This window comes from Euprymna scolopes, chromosome 12 (assembly GCF_053919585.1).
Source record: "Euprymna scolopes isolate OS-2025 chromosome 12, ASM5391958v1, whole genome shotgun sequence".
NCBI classification, from domain to species: Eukaryota; Metazoa; Mollusca; class Cephalopoda; order Sepiida; family Sepiolidae; genus Euprymna; species Euprymna scolopes.
Window position 1 is genome coordinate 105,272,059 of NC_136493.1, and position 7,216 is coordinate 105,279,274.

The following is a 7,216-nucleotide window of genomic DNA, read 5'->3' on the forward strand; positions in this document are numbered from 1 at the left end:
TAGGTCTGCCGTCTCCAAGTAAATCAAACTGCGGTATTAAATCATTTTACAACATGTTGAGGTATCTTTCGCCAGTAACTGTCTGATTGAAGAAGAAAGGGTCCAGCACATGGTCGCGCCACAAACCAAACCAAACCATTATCTTGGGACCGATGTGGTCTTTGCTGTCTAACATAAAATGAGGATTGTCTTGCGAATAGTATCGTCAGTTCTGCCGATTGACCTCTCCACTAACACAAAAATTTGCCTCATCGCTAAATAACATGTTTCGCTTAACAAAGTCAGCATCTTCCTCGAGTTGAATCTGAAACCATACAGCCATTTCTAAACGTCTGTCACTATCATCCTCGTACAATTTGTATAGAATTTGAAGTTTGTAAGGATGAAACTTTTCTGCTTTGAGGACTTTCTGCATCGTTGAACGAGGAACACCAATTTCACCTGCTGCCCTTCGCACTGACTTCCTTGGACTGCTTGCAATTTTTTCCAATACTTGTGCACGTGTCTCTGCAGATAAACCTGGACGGCCACTTCGCTTTTTGTCAACGACGCTACCAGTTTCTCTGAATTTGTTGATTAAGCGATCGACAGAAGTTTCTGACACATTTACATGAGGATGGTTTCTGTTGAATTGCTCAGCAACACTTCTGTTGGTTGCACCATCACGAGCAGATAATAAAAGTATTTATACGCGCTGTTCTGAAGCCAATGGCATGTTGGATCTGACATAAAAAAATATAAAATTTAAAAAAATATATTAATAAAAAACAAATATTAGCATTGGTGCGTGAATTTGTAGGCACCCTGTATATTTTAAAGTGACTTGGGCGTATGAGCTTGAATCGAAACTGAAACCATATATATATATATATATATATATATATATATATATATATATATATATATATATATATATCGATTGTGTCCCTTGAACTATAATCAAAACAGAAACAAGGTTTATGACTAGCGTTATGACAAGAGCATATCTTATAATTGTTTTGACTCTGAAGTATATATCCGACATTGTTAGACACAGCAATCGAGGACCACATGACTTTGTCTATAAACATATAAGATATTAACTGAGATATACTCGAGAGTCACAAAATGAGCATAATAATCTCATATCAGAACTCTACTTATGAATAATTTTTGGTAAAATTATTTATTACAAAAAATGGAAATCTATAACGATTAAACGACAATCACTCAGATGTAAGCGCGACACACAAAATTAATAACACACTCGATATCCTATCAATATATAGATTAATAAATATAAAACAAAACCATTACTAAGATTTCTGAGACCTACTATGCAAGAACATTCTCGCACCTGTCAGTAGTTTTAATAGTTCTGCAAGCAACGAGTCGCACATACATTAGGTATTATTTTTATATCTGAACTTATGCAGCAATCATTAGTCTCTCCCTCTGATTAAGTAAAAAAAAATGTATCTACCCCAGAAGGTCCCACGAAATTTTACTCCTCTAGCCGCTAATAACTGCAATATTGAATTTCTGTTTTCTAAGTACATTGAGCGTATGAAAACGAACCTCCTAAATTATAACATTGAATAATTATCTAAACTCGAATATAAATTAATATTAAGCCGACTTTACAAATTGATAAAAGTTAATTGTTGGATTTTTATTAATAAGGTGAACTCCAATGATTCAAAGTCGATAGATACCGACAAACTTCCACCCATTAATATGGGAGGGGAGATTATCATCAAAAGGGCCTGAATTGATGACTTAGCACCGGATTTACTACTTAGGTATAAATAAGACACTTGTACCCATTCTTCTCCTCCCTTTTTTAATGGAGAGTAGATAATACAGTGGATGTGTTATCGGCAGCTTCACTAAATCTCGCTTCTCCTTTTTTTGTCCCTCAGTCCTCATTCAATGAGTGATTGTTCTGACAAAGGGTGAAGAAAACGCTGCTTAAAGGTCGGTAGTACTTGGTGAACAGTAGTCTGAGGTGTCGGAAATTTTTCTGTCTCTATGTCTGTCCTTGTGGGCATGCTACTAGTAAGGGTGCTGTAGGTAAAGGTTTTGTCTGGGCTGACGTTTTCTGCCTGATAGTAAGGGACCCAAACTTTGAATTAACCACTAAGAAGGCTGTCCTATCAGCAGGCGCAAAGTACTAGAACCGCTGTATTGTAATTTGGTGAGTGGATCTGGATCATGCAGTAGTCTCTAGTGGGGCCTCTCGATTCCATACTAGTGGGTAATTGTTACGGCTTTACCGTGTCGTGTGCTACAAAAAAATCCTGTCTTTTTCTCTCTTACTTTCCCTCTCTGTACTGCTCTAACCATGTATCCCGACCTGTTCCACACATCCCAAAACCTCAACATGAAATATCTCCAGAATAAAAACTCGATTAAACCTACAACGCCATCTTCCAACGTAGATCCCTACTACCAGGTCTCCTTCTCCAACATCAGGGGTCTACGTTCCAACCTTCCAGAGGTAGAAGCCCAATTACAGGAGACGAAACCGAACAAAGTATTTCTAAGCGAAACTGGAATAGGGCCGACCACTTCTCTAGATGAGTTCATAATTAACGGATACTCTCACTTAACAGCTGAATCTGACCCCCAGGATCGTCATGGGCATGAAATATCTTCCTACATTCAAGATGGCTTCCCGTGTGGCAGGGATATCTCTTCAGAAGATGAAATGTACCCTATATGTGCTTCAGGGTTGGACTTTCTAACACCACTGCATTTATATTTGCCCTCTATCGGCTCCCCAACAGCGGAATTACTATCTTTAAGAGAATATCTGGGAAAATAGACCACATTTTGTTTGCACATCCTCGGCTAACATCCACATCTGTGGTGACTTCAACGTACATAACGTGGAATGTCTGACCCATTCAAATAAGTCAGACGATGAGGGGAGGTTTTGTTATGATTTTACCATTGCTTATGACCTCACTCAGATTGTTCGCGAACCCACCCGTGTGCCCGATACACCCGGTCAATATGTAAGCCTCCTAGACCTTTTTCTCTCAACTTCCCTTGAGCTATGTTCATGTTCCGTTCATTCTCCTCTAGGATCCTCCCACCACTCCGTCCTATGAATTAAGATAACAACGAAATATAAGAAGCCCCAGACGTACCCCTCCACCGTACTGTATACCGATACTATATGGTTGACTGGGATAGCTTCCGTACATTCATATCTGATTTACCTCTGCACTCCATGTTTAAAAAGTAAGTGTCCTCTGTAGTATCAGATCCGAACGAATGGTTACCTGTAGGCATAGACCAATTCATACCATCTAAAAAAATTCCAACAAAGACCTAACAGCCAGCCATGGTTCTCCCCAGAATGTGCTGCTGCTATCGCGCACAGAAATCACTTTTTCCATAGCTACAAACGTAATAGATGCACTGAGACTAATGCTGCTTTCAGGACTGCCAGAAACCACTGTAAAAGAGTAATAAAAAACGGAAGAGAGCTATATGCCCAGTCTGTTAAACCAAATATAGCTAATCAGCGGCTTGGTTCCCACCAGTTTTGGCAAATAACAAATAGGATCCTGAACAGAAGTGTGGGTTCTATCCCAACCATTATCAATGGACCAGAGGTCATCTCGTCAGCGTCAGACAAGGCCAAACTATTTGCAAAGAACTTTGCAGATTATTCTACCCTATGCGACGAAGGCCATCAACTCCCAATATTTTCTCCTATAACACAGAACACGTAAGGTAACATACAAATATCCGTGCATGAGGTCGCCAAGCAAATCAAGAACCTAGATTCCAGTAAAGCAACTGTCACTGACGGATTCCCAATTATAGTGTTAAAAAAGCTTCAACCAGAACTTGCTCCCATACTTACGAAACTATTTAAGCGCTGCCTTAAGGAGAAGTGCTTTCCGACTCCCTGGTAGACCTAATCAGTTTGCCCTGTATTTAAGAATTCAGGTGATAAGTCATCTCCCTCTCAGTACAGACCTATAAGTCTCCTGTGTGTTATGAGTAAGTTGCTGGAATCCATATAAAATTGAGAAATAGTAAACCACCTTAGCAGAAACAACCTTCTTTGTGACAAAGAATATGGTTTCCGATCTGCAAGATCTACCGCAGATGTGCTGACGGTTATATCCCACAGGATTAGTGAATCTCTTGACAAAGGCTTCCTTTCTAGGGCAATTGCTCTTGACATATCAAAGGCCTTCGACAAGGTATGGCATAAGAGCCTACTTCACAAGTTTTCCAGCTACGGTATAACTGGAAATGTTTCCTCAACCATTAAATCATTTCTTTCCGATAGGCTCATAAGAGTAGTGGTCAATGGACAAAAATCGGAGGCCTGCAGTATTAATGCTGTAGTCCCTCAGGGGTCAATCCTGGGCGCAGCTCACTTCCTGATCTACATAAATGACCTCCCTAAACACATACTTAAATCATTCGTTGACATCTATGCTGATGACACGACCATCTACGGCAACATATCAAAGGCTGTAAATGACAAAGTTCTCTCTGATTCTCTCTCCTCTGATCTCGAGCGCGTGGTCCATTGGGGGAAGACGTAGCTGGTTACCTTTAATGCATCCAAAATCAAACTCCTATCCTTACATCATCAATGCTCTGATCCCCATCTTACATCAATTGTGATGGATGGCTCTCGTCTGGGATAGTCTCCGTGTTTTGACAAGCTTCTGGGCTTGACCTTTACTCCTGATCTGAAATGGAACACGTGCATCAAGTCTGTTGCCAAGGTCGCTGGAAAGATGATGGAATCCTTCTACCGCTCCAGACGATATCTCACTACTGATGCAATTCTTCATCTTTATAAAAGTCAAGTGCGTCCAAGTATGGAATACTGCTGCCATATCTGGGCAGGAGCTGCTAAAAACAACCGATCCTGCCTTGACAGAGAACAAAATAGACTTCATGGCTTAATTGGCGATGTCCTTTTCTCTACCCTGCAACCTCTCTCCGACAGAAGAGACGTTGCGAGCATATCCTTGTTTTATCATTATTTCCATAACATATGCTCGTCTGAACTCCAATCTCTGGTCCCCCTCGCCAATCTCTCACGAAAAACACCCGTCTAGCTGAATCCACTGCGAAAAATTTCCCCCACTCTTTATCTGTGTCTAAATTAAAACGTGGATTCCATGAACAAAGCTTCTTTCTTAGAACTGCACGTCTGTAGAACTCTGTTCCGTCTGCGTGCTTCCCACCAGACTTAAACTTGGGTGTGTTCAAGTCCAACGTTAACAAATTCCTAATGAACCGCCCCGTTTAGTAAACACTTCAAATCTCCACACTAAGGTAATGTACTTGCAATAACCCTTATACCTGAGTGGCTTCCGGGCCTTGATAAGTGGTCACTACTGTGTAAAAAAAATGTACTCTGACCTGTGAACCAAACTGGACACTATTTTCATAGATAATCAACATCAATATCTCATATGGTATAATCACATCCCTTATTTTTCAAGGTTCAAACTGCTGAATAGTTTTTATAATAGCTTCTTTCGGTAATCTGATTATTTTACAATCGTCTCGTTGCTTCCTGTGTTCCTGACTGTAAAACGATACAAGAGTGTTAATGTAATCTGAATACGAATTTCGTTGCATAACTTGAAATTTAAAATAATCTTAGCGGTCACGTGTTTGGGGTGGAAAAAGTAAAAACAAAAATACGCGCTCTTACAATGTAATGTATGGCAGCAGCAGAAGCCACGACCATCGTATGCAAAACATCGTTTCCTGAGCGCCAGAATAAGTACGAACAGGAAAGAAAAATTGATAGAAAAAAAAAACGTCATCGTAGAAAAATAGAAGTAGGCGTGTTCTACACGTGGCCGAAAGGGACAGGGAAAGACGTAACCGAAACATGACCGGACAAAGAGAGAGTACCACCTGTTCGGCTCGGCAGAGTCTTATTCATCACATTGAAGTAAGAGAAGACTTTCCAGCAAGAGACAACGTTTTATAGAGCTCCCCTGGAAACACTTGTCTCGGCCAGACCTTGCTAGGTTAAGGAGTGTTTTGGTAAATAACTTTATCTGACAATTAACTATGTAAACTGCAAAGAGGTATGTGTATCGGTTTGGCTGTTGTTAGCTACAAACATAATACTTAAGAATTCCAAATCAATAATTGATAAGTGACATTGATCGCACCACATTTAAATAGGAGACCTGGAGTCGCGGTAGGGAGACATGTACTTTAATCAACAACGTCATCGGAAAAGAGAAAAGAAGATATTTTAATGCAGTCTAAATGTTTTCGCCAAACAATTGGGACGTGAGAGAGCCTGCCCCGACTCACCTGCGAGGTGGAGGTTGAATGACAAAAATGTAGGTTCCTAGGGAAACAGTGGACAGATGAAATAAAATATATATAACATATAAACTGTAGTGCACGTGGTCACTGTGAAACACCCATCAACATTCCAGTATGTTCAATTGTATGTTTTTATCTGGCGTACGTGTATATTTCATCACACACAAAACAACTGTCATCGACAGTGTAGAAGAGGCCGGCACATATAAAGAAAAATATTAGCCTTTCTCTCATATGTTATATCGTGAACCCTTGTGCAACAACAAGACGTTAATATCGAAGCACTTGTACATATATATATATATATATATATATATATATATATATATATATATATATATATATATATATATATATATATATATATATGTACTGTTCCAACTGAAAAAAAGTAATTATTTTTTTAAATTATTTTTCTGTGCAGTTGTCGCGGTTTTGGCATTGAATGGCTCCGTTACATTTATTTTATTGGAGCATTAGTTAAGCATCATGATCATTTGAGAAACAATACAATTCATTTGAATACACTGACAATTGGAATAAGTAAATTGATAGTATAATTACGAGTATAAAAGTATTGACCTCTGCGATTTTTTCGAAATAATTGTATCATATGTAAAAATCTTACCTAACATATTGGCTAACAGATATTTCTTCTTGTTGAAATATATCGAGATTGAAAACACGTTACTATTGTCTTCTCTTGTCTTTCGTATTTTCGCTTCTTTACTTTTACAAACATCAAACTAGATATTCCGCCTCCAAATATTTTACTGAAATACATAACTCCATGGTAATTTACAAATCATTCGTGTTATAAATAAACAAATACGAAACTGAGTAATACACCTAAATCTAACGCAATTTATAGACGAGAAAACGCAAGAACTGATTA

General features: G+C 38.9%; 1 protein-coding gene across 1 annotated transcript; it reads right to left on the reverse strand.

The window, feature by feature from the left end:
* Positions 1 to 205: 205 nt before the first annotated feature.
* LOC145291097 (uncharacterized) lies at positions 206 to 6,956 on the reverse strand. The gene is made up of 3 exons (XM_080136613.1): positions 6,950 to 6,956; positions 6,307 to 6,343; positions 206 to 647 (listed from the first exon to the last, which is right to left on the reverse strand). Exons 1-3 carry the CDS (start codon positions 6,954 to 6,956, stop codon positions 206 to 208), a joined length of 486 nt encoding a protein of 161 aa, XP_079992739.1.
* Positions 6,957 to 7,216: the final 260 nt, after the last annotated feature.